The sequence below is a fragment of the Larimichthys crocea genome, chromosome IX (assembly GCF_000972845.2).
Source record: "Larimichthys crocea isolate SSNF chromosome IX, L_crocea_2.0, whole genome shotgun sequence".
Lineage (NCBI taxonomy): Eukaryota > Metazoa > Chordata > Actinopteri > Sciaenidae > Larimichthys > Larimichthys crocea.
In genome coordinates, this window is record NC_040019.1 from 1,067,977 (window position 1) to 1,086,612 (window position 18,636).

The following is an 18,636-nucleotide window of genomic DNA, read 5'->3' on the forward strand; positions in this document are numbered from 1 at the left end:
TTTATGAACATCTGTATTTATAGGAAGCCAACCAACGAGCGACACTTACCTGCTTCTCACGTCCAGGACCGATAAGATCAGTTTGGATTTTACATCTTTGTGTTTTAAAAAGAAGTTTTTAACTTCATATTCTATATGTCTGACCTAAACATATTTAACTACTATCACTCCTATTAATACAAAAAACTATTTTGACTCTTCAAATGTTCAACTTCAGACGTACTTCTTCCATCCGACATAATTCCTATCAAACATTTAGATTTAAATTATTTTTCAGCTACAGTTATCCTGCATCAGTGTTGTGCATCCCCAGTAGTTTAATAATCTTTTAATTTTATTGGCTGAACTTCATAAACGCACGTTTACAGGTAAAAGGAGGTCCGACAGCACAGCGAGTCGCTCTTGATTCGACATATATAAAAGGATATTAAAGCTGTTAATGGCTTTAATATCAGCTCAAATGTGGTTTATTCCTCTTTGTAAACAGCCTAACATGTTTGTACTGTATCTATTGTGGCATAAAATCAGTTTCCTTGTTCTTCCCTCACCTAAGAGCAGAGTTTGGGCGTCATATTGGCATCAGTATAAAACATTTTAAAACAGCAGCCTGCCCGAGTCACATTAGATCCAGAATAAACCGATCACACCCCTTGACAGTGTGGCGGCGTCTCTTGTGCCCAGGCCCAGCCTGTAAAGGAGGTCAAACAAACATTTGTCGCTGTGCCGTAACGCCGCCGCGCCCTCACAAGCGCCCGTCACGCCACCGCCGGGCCCGGCAAATTTATTGGGCCACTTTTGGATGTGTCAGAGCAGTCGGTGTCGATAAAGCCGGCCATAATGTTTGCCACCCCATCACAACGGAGATTTACCTCCCTGACAGACACATCCTGCTTCAAGGTCCTGTCTGTCGCCTCGCCCTCCGAGGCAGGCGGCAGCGACGGGGAGGGAGGGAGGGACGGAGACAGGACAGAAGGCTTCAAACTGCTTATTATCACCAATTTGACACAGTGGACAGTTAAAGCTTGACACGAGTGCCCGCACAAGCCCCTTCACTCCTCCATCCATTGTTGGAAGCCCATAACACCTCAAGTGTAAATAAGAGAAGAAGAGGGATGTAACCTTGACTTCTCTGTCAGTCTCCCCTTTGTTTTGTTTTTTTTTCCTCTTTGGCTTTAGCTCCCCGTTCTCCACCCTGGACAGGAAGGAGGGGAGGTGACAATGAGGTAGGAAGTTGATTGAGAGGCTCTATTATGCATCAACTTAAAGGAAGCTCCTGTGATGGATGACACAGGCACCAGTCACCTTCAGAGCCCGGACGCCACGCTCCCGACATCCTCTCTGGCAAATGACCTGAAAATCCCGCTGACATATTCAAAAAAAAAAAAAAAAAAAAAAAGGGTGGGTAGCCTTGTGCCGTGTGCATAAGAAGGCCAATTTAAAAGAAAGTGTGTGGTGTGTGTTGGAGGGGAGTTACAGAGATGTATGGGCATATATTGAAAATCCATTTCTGTTTTTTTTCAGACGCGGCGTGCCTCCAACAGCAGGGACAGGATTTCATTATACTACTACAAGAGTTGTGAGGATTAAGGTAAGGGACATGTGTTTGACTTTAGCGCCTAATTGTTCCCCTCAGTCAGGAGATGACAATTAATTGATGGGCGCCACAAAGACCTTGACCGCAAATTGAATTAAATAAATGTTACTACAGCCGTCTAAAACTGCTTTAATGCAACAAGAAGTCTCTCCAGCACATATAGACAGAGGTTAGTTAATTTATGCCAATTTGTGGGTAAATTGGGTATTCCGAAATGATTAATTTTGAAATTTTCCATTAAGGAACATTAGCAATAATAGAGGACTGTTATTCAGAAAGTATTGTCCTTCATCGAGCTCTGCAAGAACTGTTAACAAACTGCCGACAGTTTCTTTGTATTCACGTTCATGTTTAATAAGAACGGCGGCTGCGGCTAATTATTATTTTCATCAGCGATTAATCCGATTATTTTCTGCCATTTATCAACTGAATTAACTGTTTGATATGTAAAATGTTAGAAAACAGTGAATAACGCCCATCGCGACTTTTTCAAAAGTCCAAAAATATTCAACTTACTGTCGCAAAAAGAAGCTTAAGAAGCTGGAACCAGGGAAGTTTGGGCATTTTTGCTCGGAAAATTACCAAAATCTGAATTGTTGATCGATTTAAATGGCCGATTGTTTCGACTCTAAACAGAATCGGGCGTTAAAAACAGGCAGCTTAGACAGTGAACGCGTTCCAAAGGTGGATCTATAAATGACAAACGTGTTTATCCTGGTTACTCTCACAGATTGCTGCCGATGTACAGCATTTAACGACAGTCTTTACTTCATTATATCTATTTTTATACTGGTGGACTGATAATTACTTGAGTTAAAGGATCTGAGGACTTCCTCCTTCGCTGGAAGAAAAAAAAGCTGCATAATACGACACGATTTTCTCACGTAAGCGTGGATATGTCTTAATATTTATGTTTATAGGTTTCAAAATAAAGGGGGTTAAGACCCTAATTCCCTTGCTCACGGTAATTAAATGGCTGTGGTTTGTTGAGACAGGCGGAAAGCTCGGTTGCTGCAGCAGACGATAAAAACACACACGTGAAAATGTGGATTTTAGGGCGCTCCGTCGTGACCTCTGTCACCTCGGAACAGGACAAAATACATGCGGTTACTAAAACAAACCAATGAGAGAAGAAATGCTGCAGCAGCTGCATTAAAACACAAACACTTCCCAAACTCGCCGCGTAGGCCGCTGCACCGCCCGGCTGTTTCTGTGTGGGCATTTATTCCTATTTAAAGAGGCAATCTCCACCCGTTTGAGTGGCAGCGGGAGGTTTGGAGGGCAGGGGCTGCTATATTCGTGGCGCTTGGGGTCCTTCTGCTGATTCATAATTAGACGTGAACCCAGAGCGCCCACTACGGAGGCTGGGTGGGTGGGGGAGGGAGGTCAGAAAGGGTGAGGAGGGGAGACGAGGGAGGAGGAGGAGCGAGCGAGCTGGCGCCCGCCTGATGGACACCAAATGAACAAATTATGATGGCCCCCTCTGGGCGTGATGGGGTCAAACACCCTGCGCCCCGCCGCTGACAGTTCAATTTCCCCCCAACGCAGCCCCATTCGCCGACTGCTAATTATGAATGAAAAGTTATCAGCCTCAGCCAACCCCCCGCCGCACACACGGACAGCGGTCGGAAGAGGTTTGGGGTGGTGCGGCGAGGGGGGGGGGGGTTTTAAGAGGAATTTGTGAGAGATCCTAATGTCAAAATGTTATTAGAGAGAGCGGTAGCATGCAGAAACTGGGGAGAGGAGGAGGAGAGAGAAGAGGAGGTGGGTCAGAGACAGTGACCAGGGTTAATCTAAATGCCTTTGATAACCATGCAGTAATTCTCTAAAAGGGCCCGAGCGCTCAGCTGAGACAGACTCGCTGCCTCTGTGGGCAGATTGCTGAGAAATAGAAATGACACTGGGGCCAGTGTGTGTGTGTGTTTGTGTGTTTGAGTGTGTGTGTGAGCTGATATGTAAGCGTGTGCATGCACGGGGAGGGGCGTGTGTGAATAAAGGTGAGGTTATTTACCCTTGTCTATGAATCCCGATGCCCATCATGTATTTATGCATAGAATTGACTCTAAATCAGATGTTGATGTGCGAAAAGTTCCCTGTTCTAATCTGCATTTCGATTCTCTATTACTCCGTGGCCTTCACCTGAGGAGGAGAGAGTGACTAACAAGACTCGAGCTGCATAAACGCTGTCCTGAGAGCAGCTGTCAATCAAACTGACTGACAGGCGGGCAGCGCTGACGGGCAGACTCAGAATATAGAGTAACTACGCCACGAGGAAGGCTCGGTGCAACGCCAGAGCCGGGACGGCGTGGAGGCCGTGCTGCACGATCAGCTGCAACAACACACACACACACATGTGTGTGTTTACATGCAGACAAACCAACCATGAAACCTTAATACACACTTTGAGAAAATCTCAAACATGATCATTAACGTGCCTGAAACTCCGTCACCTTTGGACAGACTCAGGCAGCAAGAAAGTAAACAAGCATATTTCCTATCACGGTAATATTCTAACTCAACCACTGATACTTCAGTTCTTCTCTCTAGTTACGGCACCTTTTGTCTCTGAGGCTTCTTCTTTTTTTTTTCCACAGTTACAGAGGATGAAAAAAAACTATCTTTAAATGCTGTGACTTCAACTGTAGAACTCTCTTTTGTATTAAGAAGCAAGTCAAACATTAAAAGTCTGGTAGTAACACAAACACTCTAGACTTAAAAAGTAAAAAGCACCATGAGGTCAAAAAATTCAAACCAACCACTTTCCTCTTCATATCGCACAAGTATAATTAGACGAGAGGACTGAAACTACTCCGGAACTGTTAATTGATCAACGGACAAGTTGTAAATGTTAGAAACTAAATATCGTTTGCATCGTTTGGAGACGACAAGCAATTTTAAAAAAGACAAATACTGTGATACGGGACCTTGTGAGGGGGCGTTTAAAAAAACAACAACACAGGATTTCGTGGCATTTAGCGGTGAAGTTGCAGATTGCAGCCGCCTGAATACCCCTCGCACACATGAAGAAGGCACTATGGCGGCCGTGGAACTCGCAAAGAATGCAAAAAAAATACGTCAGTGCATCGTTAATAATAGGCTGCACGATAAATACTGTTTAGGACAGGCGTGTAGGCGCAGTTTAGCGACATCTAGAGGTGAGACTGCAACTGAAACCTCTCGACTCAACCGAGTACAAAGCAAAAATTACGGCGGTCACAAGCTGCAGTGTTTGGTTTGTCCGCTCTAGGCTGCTGTGGTAACATGGTGACTCTATGGAAGAGGACCTGCACCATCTGTAGATATAAAAGGTATAAGGATATCCTCCTAAATCATAATTTATTTCCAGCAAAACACCAACATAAGTCATATACAAGTAAATTCTAACCTATAAGCAAACGTCAACCACTGAAGATTAAAAACAAAGATTCACGGCGTCAATATTCTGATTTGAAGTCGTCAAACAGCAGCAGAGACACAGACCTGCCCCCCCATGAGACACAAAATAGACACAGCAACAGCAGAAAGAAATGGTCTGGACATTTTCCTCCCACGGGGGGAGGAAAGAAGACATGATAGAAAACACACAGACGTGCAGAGCCGCTCACATGCTGAGGAGAGAAAGGAGCCGTCACACCAGGAAAGGTCAACCATCAGATATACACAGCGCAGAGACACGAGGGACGCAACATCTGACAGAGAGAGATGGAAGGTGACAGAGAGGAGGAGAGAGATAAGAGGGAGAGAGACGGAGCGGGTGGACTCGTAGATGAGACGCAGAAATAGAGTTCAAGGGTGTGGAAGAGCGAAAAGACGGCGAGGGCGAGAAAGACAGACTATAAGAGATAGAGGAAACAGGGAGAGCAGTTGTACTGTCTTGACTGGCTATAAATATAAGAAGGCAGAAAAGGTCAATAGTTTGGCGTCTGAGGCAGAAATGTTCCACAAGGGAGAAAGGCTCATTTCACCATCTCATACAGCGCTCTGCTGTTCTGTCAGTGTCAGGCGGAGAGGAACAATCGACTCTCGCCGCACGGTGATAGAGGAAATGTCATCCCTGTGTCGAACGCACACACAAGCATACTAACCTGCATGGTGGAGGAGATGTTGGAGAGAGAAAGGCCCTCGAGGTCGGACAGCAGGCTCGGAGACACGACCGAAGACTTTGGGGTGTTTGTGGGTGCCGGAGAAACTGAAGGACGCAGAGAAGACAAACAATAAACAACAGGAGCTTTAAGTGTCGCGATCGCTGTATCTTTTTTATGCCACTGGAGGGCGCCAAAGACAAGACTGGCATTTTAAAGACCGTTGCTAAGGGACTCCAAATATCAGCTAGTTTTTTAACATGAACTATAAAATGCAACTGGCCAGCTAACAACTCATGCAGAATTGATTAAGTTGTGCAAAATTCAATTCGTCGTTGTCTATTTACTTTAAAAAAAATGCTATTTCATGCTGCATGAAATGCTTTGGCTACATGTAAAGTTTGACTTGAGTAAGTTGAGATGCAACTAGCTGACTAACAACTGATATGTCGCTGTGCCCGAGAAACGTCTTCAAACCATCTTCAAAGTTATTTTTTCTTTTAGTCACAGGTATATCTATGGACAGGAAACAGGAAAGGAGAACGTTGACCACGGTTGCTCAACTCTTATTAGAGCAAAGAGTGAGAGGAAGGGTAAATGGGCCGTGTAAGACACCTGTAGGCCTGTATGCTTTAGTATTTTAATTTGTTTCAGAATAAAACTTATTTACAGCAGCTTATGTTGCTATTAAACTTCTGTAGTAAATTTAGTAACAGTTCTGTGTTATACTACAAAACAGAAGATTTAATGGTTGTTATTACTGTTGCCATCAGTCTGTGCCGACATTGAAACCACGGGGTGCTTCTCTCATTTAAATAAAGTCTATTATTGAATTTATCTGTGTTATTTATCGGCATTTCACTGGCACAGAATGAGGCACAGTAGCCTCAGTTTGCACAACATTGATTATTATTATTAAATGATATGAGATCACACACTGATGTATTTCTGTAGTTATCTACGGTAGATTTCATAAAAAAGGTTTTTCAAACTTCACATGATATTATGTGCTATTTAATAATAGGCACAGATGAGCTCATGTACATGATGTGATCGCCATGAGATTGCTGCAACCCTAATGCAGAATATAAAAAGGGAAGATTCAATCTTTTTACCATATAAAGTTAATGTGGAAAATGTCTTATAAACTGTCTATTTACACAGAACAGCCAGATCCACCTGACAAATATAAGTCCAATATTCACTCTCCTATTAGCTCTATTTTGGGGGCTACTCGTCTTTCCTCTCTGGTAACTTTCTGCCATTTAGTCTTGGGCAGGTAAGGGGAGCTACTGCAATGTTGGGTGATCAACTCACAGTCGTCTAAATCCAGTAAGGAGACTTCCTTCTTGGACTTCACCTCCACCTGAAAAACAAACATAAAGATGAGCGACACAGACAACAAGACACCTCAAAACAAAAGTCGTGCTACTCAGAGGGTAAAATGTTTCAATTCTGCCGACAGCGTCTCTCAAGACGTGACACACTCACCCCCCCCCAAAAAACAGATACTCTGCATTTATATGCAACACGTCTGGAATTTCCGACGAGCAGTCATGCACAGTGTCGTGTCACAACCGATACACGCCACCTCGTGCGACTGAGGCCGGCTTGTCAGGTGTTGACTTGTGGGAATTACAACACGCTCCTCCGGGCTCGCGGCCCGCAACATGCCCCAATAAAAACGCATTTAAAACGTACGAGCGCTTTTATCACCCTTTCTCCACGCCCTCCTAACCAACCAGAGCTCCATTCACGTCACATAAAGAACCATAAAATTCCACTCTGCATACTCCGGGCTGAGCAGACGGAAAGAACAGGACAGAGGAGGGAGTGAGGGGAATGAGAGTGAAAACAAACAATAAAGTTAGAGGCCGTATCTTATCAGATCTTCTCTGACTGACGCTCGGCGGCGGTAATAGAGACGGAAACCTTGTTAGTAAATGGAGGTCTGGGAAGAGCAACAGAGAGAGGGAGAGACAGAGGTGTGTGGAAAGACAGAGAAAGATGCATAATTCATCGGCCATGTCCAAATGACAAACTGTATGAAATGAGAATTTCATAGTGCAGAAAAAGGGAAAGGGGAGGGTGAAATAATGTGATGAGCGGAGCAGGTGAGAAAAAGATGGCGAGGGCTGAAAAGGGGACGAATGAAAGACGAGTAAGCTGATATCAGAGGAGCAAAAATCATATCCAGCGATATATAAAGTATGATTTCGACACCCTCGCCACATGTGTCCATCATCGTGTTCACAATATCACACTCCGCGCCGGATTAGACACAGTATTATATTGCAGAGGAACATTTATGACTCAAACTGAGCTGAACTTACCCGTCACAGCGCTATGACAAAATGCTGAAGCTGTAGTTAAGTACTATCCTATTAAATGTTTGATAACCGCTCCGAAACAACAACATCTGTTGTGTTTAGTGCTGGATAATGAACTAATATTGCATGCGGCGTGTTGCCACGGCTACAAAGATCTATATAAGTCGTCTATTTTTAATGTTGAGTTTTTTTTTTAATGGATTAAATTCACTCCAAGGATTTGCTTTACGGAGACCGGTAACTCTTTACACAAACATGTAACACATGGCATGTGAGCGTTGTGTTTAGACGGGCGTGTTGACACTGAAGTCAACATAATAAGAATCGTTTCAGCTTATTGTTTGCTTTGCATGTCATTTTTAGCATCTTCACTGGTTCTCAAACTATGGTACATGTACCACTGATGGAACTCAGCCTCACTCTGGGTTTATTTTAAAACATGATGTTCTTAAAGTTCTACAAAACCTCAACATCTACATTTTTTCTCATATTTTTGTTTAAACATCACGTTCATACACGTAGCACACACATATATCCACTATGAGCTTTATTGTGACAGCCGGATGTTAAATTATTAGTTGTAAAACTCTGCGATCGCGGCTCCAAACGGGAAATATGAGGACAGAGAAGTGCTGATCAGGAGAACGCCTTTTACACCAAAACTAGCTCTGAATCTTGGAGCGGCTCTGTCAGTCGACAATAAACCTGCCTCCTGTGTGAACTATCTGTAGCTAAATACTTATTCAGATGTCTGTCATAATTGTGGGATTTGAGGAGCTTTATATTTGATTTTTTAGACTTTCTAAGGTGGTATACTGTGTAAAAAGTTTGAGAGACTGGTGCAATCTCCTTTTCTGTGCAAAAGCATCTTACAAAATATTATTTTAACACATCTGATGTTTATCCAGAGGATCAAGAAGTGTGAATTTGCAACAGCTTTATCAATAGTTCTGCATTTTTTGTGTCTGCTACACCAAGCACACACCTGCACACGCAAAACAAACACGTGACCTCCGTGTCAAATTTCAGCCTGTGAGGAAATCTTTTATAGACTGATCGAGCAACTGACCGACAGAGCGACCGACAGAGCCGCTGGTCATGTCATAAAATCTGTGCTGTGTACAAGTTGTTTTAAAGTGTCCGTTTAAAGGAGTGTACTTCCTAATCACCCAACATTTACGATTATTACATTAGCATTAGTGTTCTCCATTCTCTATTAAAGAGCCATTAAAACAAACCAACAGCAGCCTACACGATCCTGCGCCCTCGCTCTGAATAAGTCAGACCACTTATTCATCTGATATCCGAATAAATAATCACGTCACCTTGGGTTTGGACTTTGGTTCACTCTTCTTCTTCTGTGCTGTGTGGGAGTCTGAATCCGAGTCGTCCTCGGAGTCCGTCTCTGAGCCGGAGGAGCTTTCGGGTGACGAGCTGCTGGCTTGGGCTACGGGTCCGTTACCGTTTTCATCCGAGTCACTGAAACACACAACACGACATGGCATCAACACAAGGAATAACACAGCACTGCACTATTTACATCAGCACACTTTTACATAAAACAAACTCAGCTTCAGTGTTTTGAATGTCAGCAAACACCAAGAAAATCTAACTTGGTAATATCTTTTTTTTTATTTTCCAGCTCGGCCCCCGGCAGAACAACAACAATCAATCTGTTTTTGTTTGCGAAGTTAATTCACTCAAAAAGATTTTTTCCATCTTTCTCCTCTCCCTTTCACTTGCTCTGTCCCTCTTCAATTTGTCCTGATAATGAGTGTTTACTCCGCCTGCCTGGGATTTTCAGCCGTTAAATTAATGAGGGGAATTGTGACGGTAACTGGCTTTTTAACTTGGGCGATGATGAAAAGCCAGTATTAATTTGGCCTACAGATTTCATTTGCTGCGAACAGGAAAAAGTGATATAAATCACTGTGGGCCTGATTAGGCCCTGCCTGAAATGACTGGGCCATAATGAGGGCATTATGCTGTGTTTGTTGTGGAAGCACTGGGGTGAGCTGCTCTAATTACTGTGTGTACGCGTGTGTGTGCGTGTTTGTGTGTGTGTTTGAGCACTGGGGTGAGCTGCTCTAATTATACTCTCTAATGGAGAGAACAGGGTCAGCCGCCGGCCTGTCACACAGCGAAATCAGGTACATTCGCTGTGAGTTTGTGTGTGTCCGCGAGGAAATGAAGCAGAGTGCATAAGAAAGTAAATTTGCCAGTGTGTAAGAGAGTGTACGTGAGCATATTCAGTAGTAATGACTCAAATCTCATTCATTGGTAACACCAGGCTGCTAAATGACCAATCAAAAGTCATTATCCATTAGCCATGTAAATGTGGGTTACGCTACTGGAGGAAAATTCTCCTTGATTATCTCGTTAATGGAACTCACACTAACGATATTCTAGCAGCTCTGCCAGCCTGATGTCTGTGTATGTGTGTGTGTGTGTGTGTGTGAGATGGAAGGAGAAGGTGCACACCGAGTACAGAAAGTGTGTGTAGCTCACAGATTATATTGTTACCTCCATCAAGAAAGTTGCTACGAGGTTATGAGGTTATCAGGCTCTTCTCTACTATCCTGTTTATGATCAGGTTTTATTCGGGTTATGTTTTGTGCGTCACATTCTGGTTTCAGAAAGACCTTTTTCCGGTTTTGGGAACCTGGAAATACTTCCTGGATCACTCCTGGATAAACCAATTTGCTGATGAATTTATTAGTTGTCAACTATTAAGTTGATCAACAACTATTTTTGCTTTGAATCAAAAAAATGTCTATCGCCAAAAGTGTGACTATCTACTAGTTTCTTTGGTCCTCTGTGATAGTAAATATCTTTTTCGGTGGTGGATGTCGCCCTGAGCTTCAGGAAACTGACATTTTATGGACTAAACAACTAACATCATGTTCTATGTAAACACCACAACAAAAATATGACCTAAAACTCTGAGCCAGGATACTAGTGTACATGTAAACATACGTAACTGTTCAAAAAAGACATTAAGTCCAGGGACTAAATGTAGAATTTAAACCTTTATTAAAGCGACTATTTTCAAAATCTGTTGCCTAAGATGAATGTGTACTTTTAACCTGCGACTAGCAGCTCGCTCTGTAGGTCACTTTGCACAAATTTCCAATGTTTCTGTTACGATTTTAATAACTATTGATTATTTCCTTTACAATACTGATTTGTGATGTGCTATTGGTGTTATCTTGAGGCAGACGGGTGGCTGCGACAGCACGTGAGACTTCTAACTTTAATAACAACAAATAGAGTTCTGGTCTGTTCATTCAAATTTTTTTTTTTTTTGGGACGAGCCGACAGACAGGACGTCGTAGATTTAGGATGAAAATGGCAGAAGTAAGTTGAGAGAATACAACTACTTACAACTATTAAGTTAACAACAAATACTCATAGGTCATACAAGGCTAAACATCCCAGTTCAGTGGTGACTAGAAAGTCTTTTAAGTCTGCTTGTTGTTGTGATCATGCTGATTTTTTAAATCTCGGCGTCCCAACCTTTAATTTATTATTGATTAATTATCATCTCTCAGCTTAAGAACTCGCGCTTTGTTCATGCAGTGGTGTGAAACTCCACCATCATTTGTGTGCAACGCGTATCATCTGTCAGCAAATCAAACCCTGAAAACAAACGAAACACAAACATAAATTGCCGCAGAGGCTCCAGCTTGGAGCAAGTCGGAGAATTGTTCAGGGCTCTACTCGGGCGTAATGACAGCCTGAGCCACAACATGTTGAAATAAACCTCATCTTTGTCCTCACTTAGGGGAGTGCAGGTCTGATTATTATTTCTCACTCACGACTCGATTCGGGGTGTGTTCCATCTGTTTCAAAAGTTCCCTGTCCTTAAAAATCCATCATGTGTAAGAATCAGAATTCTCCTCAATTTCGGCAAATATACTGGATGAAGTGCAAATGTTTGAATGTTTGAGGGGAGAGAAGATGAGAGCGAGCAGAAGGAAGTCTGACGCCAGCAGGTGGGTTGTCATATAGATGCTAAAAACGCCTGAAGTTATGAACAGATGGGAGTTTGAGCTTATTGATGCAGCAAAGCACTGATCACATTTGTTGTTTACCGCGACTCCGGGGCCGCTCACAAACACACACCTGTCTAATTAGCCGAGCTCAGAGAGACAGAAAGAGAAAGAAACAGGCAACATCTGGACACACCGAATTCAAACGGCACTTTGTGATCTCATCGTACCTGTCAGCGGCAGTCGGCTTGTTTTTCTTCGGCGGCGCCTTCTTGGTCTTCTTCTTCTTCTTCTTCTTTTGTTCGGATTCGGATTCACTGGAACTCTTTTCAGACCCGCTGGAACTTTGTCCAGAATCGCTGGAGGTCTTCTCAGACTCTTTGCTGCTTTCCTCCTCACTCTCACTGCCCGACTCTGTACAGACACACACACAGTGTACACATATCATACATAAACCTGCCGTCCTGATAATTTCATGGAATCAAAAGATGATTTTTCGGTTGTTCTGCAATTAGCTCCCTACATAGTAATACTCATTACTAGTGGTGGGGTCCACCATTCCCGCGGGAAGTGGGCACGCCTTTAATGCCGTGTTAGTATTTGTTCACTGTTGCTCACGGTTTATCGTTCTCTTTCCTGACAGCCGTACTGAAGCTGGATTGAGTAACATTTCATACTGCTGTTGCTTCACAATAAAAGCATTCCTGGCCGGTGAAACATGACATTTAATGTTGATAATGTTGATAAGACCTTAATGGTTTTGTTTTATAGATCTTTTATTGAGTCAGTTTTAACTTTCTGCTTGATCTCATTTTATGGAAACCTGTCGGTTAAAAACAAAAATTGCCTGTTCAAAATTGTGAAAGATGCAAACAAGATAATTGTCATGCAGCAGCTCTGTCTCTCAGAGATCTCTGACAGACGAGTCCTACAGAAGGCTCGGTCCATCCTGTCTAGCCCTGACCACCCATTGTTGCAGGAATTTATTTCTCTGCCGTCTGGACGGAGATACATGCTACCTAGGGCACGAACAAATAGGTATAAATTCTCCTTTGTTCCACATGCAATCAATGCAATTAATTTGCACTACTCTTAAATTGCACTGTTCTTGTGGCATTTGTTTATCTTTTTATCTTTTATAGACTTTTTGCCTTCTGTCACTTATATTCTAACTTCATTTAGGATTGTTTAAATCAAGTTTTGGTTGCTTTACTTTGCGTCATTGTTCTATGTCACTGTTTGTCTATTTATTGTTTGTTGTGTAAGTTGCATTGTCACTGCAAACCAAATTTCCCCTGGAGGGACAATAAAGCTCTGAACTGAACTGAACTGAACTGGGTTTTATTGTGAAGCAGTCACAGGAAACGCAATGTTTCCGTCATCGAATTTAAAACGTGGTTGTTCATCAATACGAAACTAGAGAGAGTTTTTTTTTAGTTTTTTTAAAATGTTGCAGGAAGTCATAAAACAAGAAGCTGTTAGATGGAGATCTGCACAGCTCCAACTCCTCTGCAGGGAAACAAACACCCATGTGCTTCAACTGGAAACACGTGCAGCTCAACTGACTTCCTTAAAATTAAAAACAAGGTGGAGTTTGTAAATACATGTAGTATATAAACCACATTTGTCCCGTCAGGTGTCGCCAAATCAACCTGAAGTATAAGAAGGATTATTCTACTTTAATAAACAGTTCATCAGTAAACACACACAGACAGAAACAAACCTTCACTGCTGCTGCTGCCGCCGCTGCTGCTGCTGCTCGTGTCTTCACTGCCGCTGCTCTCAGATCCGTCCTCTTCTTTCTCCTCTTCGTCGTCCGAGTAAAACTTGTCTTCAGATTTGGATTTCTTCGTCTTCCCAACCAGCGGTACCCACTCCTTCACCTAAAAACAGACACGGTGGAGGGAAGTGGGGTCAGTTAAAATTGAGATTCACAATTTAGGGATGAGTTTTTTTTTTTTCGCAAAATGATTTTGAGTTATTCTAACAGCATATTTTATTTTGTAGGAGCTCAATGAGAAGAAAACAAATCAACAAAACGATAATGAAATCATCAATCAGTTAAATCAGCTTTTATTTTGTTAGCACACATCTTTTCTGTTAAATCTACATTATATTTAAAAGTTTGTTGAAGCGAGCGCTCGTGTTCTGCTTTATTGTTGTTCATTGTTTTATTAGGATCCCCATTAGCTTCCACAGAATAACAATGATAAAGCTCGAGCTGGTGCTCGGGAGTAAAAGCAGAATCAATAACATCCCTCGCTGAAAAACGAAGCCTTTAATTTTTGTAATTTTTTTGTTCTTTAACTTATAACGAGGCACAGAAAGTCCTCGTCTTCCAGCTGAATGGAACAGCGTGTTTTCGTTTCTCCGACACAAATTGAAGCATCCCACGAAATGAGGTTAGAAATGATAATGTTGGAGGCCAATAAACGTCCGTTTACAAGTGTGCAGCAGGAGATCAGACTTCACTGAACACAATAAAAACATGTGAACAGTGTCATCAGTTAACTATTGATCAGCAAGGTTCGAAGTTGCTGCTAGATGTTGAGGTTTGCTGCAGCTCTCTAAGGTTTCAGGCTACATTCAGACAGGTGTAGGTTCTTGTCCATTCATTTGAGTGGGAGTAGCGACATGCGGCAGGGAAGGTGAGCCGGATCTAACTAACCTGACGTCACGCTGCGGCCACCAATCAGATGATCGGACCGGTCAAACCTCCACAGTCAGCCTGAAATGTCTCTGAAACTCCCTGTGTGCATGTTCTGGCTTTGTTTATTTCATGAAGCAGCTTCTAAATCTGAGCCTGACTCATAATTTACGCTGCTAAAGAGAGACATGAAGAAGTTTCATTTGGTTTGAGAGAGAGCAAGCGAGTGGTTGAGCGACATAGACAGTGAATGAGAGTGAGCGAGAGCCTTCGTCGATAAAGCTGTAGCACTTGATCTTCTACCCCTATATATGTTAACAGGTCTGATCACCTCTACCTCTTATTAAATTCAATTTAAATCATTATACTTTGTCTTTAATCCATTTTAGCTTATATTTTTCTATTTTATTTCATTTTTAAAGTCTAGTTTATGTATATTTTCATGTTTCTTGTGTTTATTTCATAACTGGACTAAAGATAAGGTTGGTGTTATTCTTTATTTTTATGCCTTAGTCCGTCTTTTCATGTTTTCAGACCTCCATGTTTGTAAGTCCTCTGATGCTTCTGGAAGAACTAAATCTTTAAAAATGGGTGCAATACAAATAAATAGTTTCATTTTTAAAGGCTCAGTGATTTTAGAAATTTAGCAAACATTACTAAGAAGCTGTAAGAGCAGTAGAGCACGACGGAATAAGATATATAATCAGGGTTTTGTTTTTTTGGTCCGCACACAATTAGAACAATATATACGAATGTCAGCCTCATCCTTTAGTGCCTTCTTTATGTCTTTGTGCACTTTGAATTTCTGCAGTACAAATAAACCTGCTCTGACTTTCATCTCCAGCACATCAAGTGTTTAACTATGGCGCAATTGAGTTGATTGAGTCCATTTCTTCAGGTCATTCCACATTTTTTTACTGCAGAAATCCTAAATTGGGTTCAAAACGCTGAAACAGCCGAGTGTCTCCTCTCTGAGCTTCGGTCTGCTGGGCTTCATATTTAGAGAAGAGTCAGCGCCCTCCATAAAAAGATAAACACCGCTCATCATTGTTATGCAACCCCAATTCAATCTGGCACTTCATTTGGTTAGTAGTGCTGAACAAGTGCTTGTGAGCGGTTACGGTCACGACCCCTAATGTTCTGTTGATACACAGTTATTAATGAGCCTTTTGAAGCCTGTGATGCTTATTTCCTAATATTTCATATTCAACTTTAAATGCTCTTTAACTCATTAAAAATGTTGGCTAAAACTATGACGAGGAGGAGTGTTGTGAGAGGAAGGTGGAGTCCTTACCGGCTCAATGACCTCCACGTTCCTCACAGACTGGTCGGGAGCAACAGCCGGCCAGTCTGAGAGCTCCTGGTATCCACTGGCTTTGATATTGAGGCTGTGGGAGAGAGTGCCCAGCTGGAAACGGTCTCGATCTGAAAGCAGAAAAAAGAGACGTGCAGTTCCTCAAACGTCCACTTGAGGCTGGCTCCAGAAGTGAGTCAGTCTCCATAAGTCCCCATGTCCAAATGTCCAACTTCACAGCAGAAATAAACATGTTTACAGCCTGGTACAAAAAACAGTTTTGGTCTCTGTAGCTAATTTCCCCGTTCATGACAACTGTACTGAGGGTGAATTTATATACAACTCACCTGTTCACATTATATTAAGGCTTAAAGTTATGCAGGATTAAGAGCGTGGACGCTTCATTCAGTCCATCAATGATCCACGTCTTTGCCAATTTTTAAATTAGCCAGAAGGTGGAAGAGGTAGGACGACCAACCAACGATATTTTGAGTCTAGTCTTTACACTGCCAGTGTTCACTACATTTATCTGACAGCTTTTAGTTACTTCAGATTAAACTAACCAGCAGTATATACAGCTGGGTAAATACAGCTCAAAATGATTAATCAATAAGATGACTGGCAGAGAAACAGTTTTGATATGCTTATATTTTTCCAACTTCAGAAATGTGAGAGAAAAAGATTTGCTGCTTTTTCTGTAATTATTTGAGCTGAATTTTAATCAATTTGAGGTTTCTACTGTTGGCTGAACAAAACAAGTCTTATAAAGATGTCAGGACATTTGTCAGCATTTTCAGAAATTTAAATAAACCAAACAATCAGTCAATTATAGGAGAAAATGAGCACATTACTGCAGAATAAGTTCTGCACAAAACAGTTTGAATGCACCAATAAAGTTCTGACATTATATGAGTAATAAAAACCTGATAATGAGTTTGACAGTCACGTGGGATCTCCCTGATTACAAGTAACATTTTTAATGCTGACTTTTTACTTCACAGCGTTGTACTTCTGCTTAAGAAAAATATCGGAATACTTCCTCCAGCGCGGGGAATGTGGAGGTCATTTTAAAGTAATGGAAAATAAAAGATAAGAGCAAAAATAAAAAGGACGTTTAATGAGTGGTGGAGAATTTGGTGCAGTTAAAAGTCACCTCAGTCTGTCCATAATGATGGAGCCAGTGACTTTACTGTCACTGTAACTATAAAGAAAACCTTTAATGCAAGATCCAGACGTCCTCGCGCAGTTTAAGCATGCACACGTTCACCCTTCTCCTCACACGGGAAGATAATCAGTGTCTGTGCCTCGGGGAGGTATGCTCTAAAAAACTGTGCTTTGCTAACACACACACACACACACACACAAAAAAAAGACTTCACTTGTGAATATTAAGAATGACAGGAGTGGTTAACGCTTTCCATAAACATCCAGTAAGTGCAAACCGCCTCTGAATTTTAATGTCGTAGGAGGCGGTTTCTGTCCCTTTTGTCAAGGAGGGAGAGAGAGAGAAGAGACGGCTAAATGAGGGAGATTTTTTCCCCCCTCAGAGTGTCTGAAAAAGGTTAGCATTAGCTCAATTATTTACCCATCTCATTAGACCAAGGTAAAAGGGTCTGACCTGACTGCCCTTCACAGAGACAGACACAGCAGAATAATAAAACCACTGCCTGAATCAACTTTGCATACTTCTTCAAATAGAGCCACCAGACGAGAAAGAGACGAATTACCGCAGAGGAATGGCGTCTAATCTGAAACTTTCAAGCGATTTAGACTTAATATGTTTCAAAATAAGGATAATGGGGCTGATATTACAAATGTATGAGGTACCTTTGAAGGCGGACTCGAGCACCGGGGCCGGTTTGGGCGCCAGGAGGATGCGTCGAGCGTACTTGTTGAGGGCGCCGCTCTTCTCGCTGGGCACTATCAGCTGTCTGATGAAGCGCGTTCGGTCTCGGATGTCGTAGTTCTGGTCGTATTTGCCGAGGTTCAGGATGTACTGGGTCAGCAGCTTGGTCTGGTGGAGGATGATAAGGATAAAGACGAGTTGTCATGTCTGTACGCCAAGTGTAGAGCTGAAATCTTAAGATTCCAAGAAGTCAATAGAAACAAGACATAACATCTTAGTTATCGAGCTTTACCGCTGCTGGATGGTGGATTTTTCTGGTTTTGGTTGAATATGTACTGAAATATGAGAGTTATCGGTCTTCTCATCTAAATATTGGCAAGAAAGATTGGTAAAAACTGGAATATAGCCAGAAACTTAACGTACAATCCGTCGAACAGACATCTTTCTTCACCTCTTTGTTCCCATATTTTGATTCTTGCTTCCACCTGCACTTGCACTCACATATATTATTCAGGGAGGCATAAAAACAAAGTTACCGCTGCCACGAATGCAGCATTATAACCCCAAATCCTTTTCCTTGCATCGTCTTTGTCTTGCTCCCTCCGTCTCCATCCTCCCCGACACATTACGAGGAGCAAGAGGTGTAATGATCGTTTGAGGAGGCAGCGTCTGGGCTCATAAACCCGGCACAGAGGCCAAAATCACCCCCATAACCGAATGGGCCTGTAGACACCCGAGCTCCGTTACTAAGAGATGCTCCATTACATTAAAGCTGTCTCATTCACGGCTCTATATTTAAACATTTAGCTCGGAGTTGCAGAAGTGTTCAATTACCGCAGGACGAAGCTGCG

At 42.3% G+C, this 18,636-nt stretch overlaps 1 protein-coding gene across 2 annotated transcripts in view; it reads right to left on the minus strand.

The window, feature by feature from the left end:
* ap3b1a (adaptor related protein complex 3 subunit beta 1a) overlaps nt 1–18,636 on the minus strand; it is a 54,957-nt gene that overhangs the window by 16,277 nt on the left and 20,044 nt on the right. For both annotated transcript variants that reach the window (XM_019265022.2, XM_019265014.2), the window contains exons 16-22: nt 17,767–17,953; nt 15,940–16,070; nt 13,722–13,881; nt 12,229–12,412; nt 9,332–9,485; nt 6,994–7,042; nt 5,680–5,783 (exon numbers count right to left, since the gene is read on the minus strand). In XM_019265022.2, coding sequence (XP_019120567.1) covers nt 5,680–5,783; nt 6,994–7,042; nt 9,332–9,485; nt 12,229–12,412; nt 13,722–13,881; nt 15,940–16,070; nt 17,767–17,953 — 969 coding nt within the window. The remainder of the gene's footprint in view (nt 1–5,679; nt 5,784–6,993; nt 7,043–9,331; nt 9,486–12,228; nt 12,413–13,721; nt 13,882–15,939; nt 16,071–17,766; nt 17,954–18,636) is intronic.